Source organism: Perkinsus marinus (assembly GCF_000006405.1).
Source record: "Perkinsus marinus ATCC 50983 genomic scaffold scf_1104296954466, whole genome shotgun sequence".
NCBI classification, from domain to species: domain Eukaryota; phylum Perkinsozoa; order Perkinsida; family Perkinsidae; genus Perkinsus; species Perkinsus marinus.
The window spans coordinates 1-1,380 of NW_003208130.1; the positions used below are offsets into that span (position 1 = coordinate 1).

The 1,380-nt window shown below is 50.8% G+C and overlaps 1 protein-coding gene across 1 annotated transcript; it reads right to left on the reverse strand.

Annotated features, from left to right (window-relative positions):
* Positions 1-990: 990 nt before the first annotated feature.
* Positions 991-1,275, reverse strand: Pmar_PMAR014204 (hypothetical protein; the record flags this gene model as incomplete). The annotated part of the gene is made up of 1 exon (XM_002776089.1): positions 991-1,275. A coding segment is annotated over one exon (285 nt), but the record flags the coding sequence as incomplete, so codon positions are not given.
* Between the last annotated feature and the right edge of the window lie 105 nt (positions 1,276-1,380).

Genomic DNA, 1,380 nt, shown 5'->3' on the forward strand with positions numbered 1-1,380 from the left:
GTTTAGTAGTGAGCGTCACCCTCGGGCTGCTCATGAACACAGGTTCCCAAGACAAAGACGAAACCTGTTCTTATCCTAGAGGAGAACAGTGCGAGACACGCTCTTAGCTATGCTCGACGCTAAGCAATGCTTAGTAAGTATGAAAGGCGCACAGTTGCGCTGTCTACTACAGGTATCTCCTTGTGGTACTTCAGGACAGAAGTGAAGACTGAGTGTCTTCAATGACTCTGTGTGAGCTGTGTTGTGGTGATTTTTTCTATTCACTATAGTATGCGAGGTTATCAAGGAATGACATCCACCGGGCTTGGAGATTTTTCCCCTCCGAAACACGAGTTTCTCAAAACATGATCGAGAGTTTCGGTGGTAACATTCCACCACTAGGAAGTCATGAATTATGCCTCATCCACTGCTGGAGACTACCATAAACCGGCACCACTTTACAATGGAAAATGAAGTCCGATTCTGAGTTTCACGAACGGCCTACTCAGCATTCAATATATTTGCAACTTCGTTGTATGGCCGTGTGATCAATGGGCGTCATAGAGGCAGCGGTCTTCTCCCCAATGTGATACTGTCCCGTCAAACGCAACCTCAATGACTGCTAACAGAAACCATCACACTTCATACATGAAACTTTCCCTTCTCAATTCCGCAAGCTCATCTAGCAAGCCTTCGAGCTCCGTCAGGTCCTCTACGAAAACAACTTCCAACCCATCCTTTAATCCATCTTCTATCGCCTTCCACTCCGCCTTGTTCGCTTTGGGTAACACCACCACCTTTAGCCCTCCCAAACTCGCAGCCACCACCTTCTCTCGGATACCACCAACGCGCTCTACTCCTCCACTCAGCGTTATCGCCCCCGTGAAACCAATCCCGTGAGGAACCGTTCGCTCTCGTCGCTGCGCCCAGAACAGTGCCGCTAACGCTAGGCCGAGAGAAGGACCGTCCTTCCTTGCTGAGACATCAGGGCCAATATTGACGTGCATAGGATTAGTGATCTTGCTCCAACTTGCCGCTATCCTGACAGTCTCCTGCAGCGTCACTCCCACCTGCCCCGTTATCAACCACTCTGAGCTCGGCAGGCACTCTACTTCCAGCATCGTCCCGCCGGCCTCGGTCCATCCCAAACCAACCACCGATGCACTCGAGGGAGAGATACCACGTGTCCAACGATTTCCAGGGTAGGTTGGCAAGCCCAGCCAATCGACGAGACTCTCTTCCGTTACTCTCATAGGGAGCTCCTCCGTCCCCTCGCAAAACCGAACTACCGCGCGCCTGAAAATTCGCCATAAATTCGTCTGCAACTCTCGGACACCCATTTCTCGACAGTAAGATTCCACGATTCTTCGTAGTGCGCAGTCCTCGATAACTATAGTATCT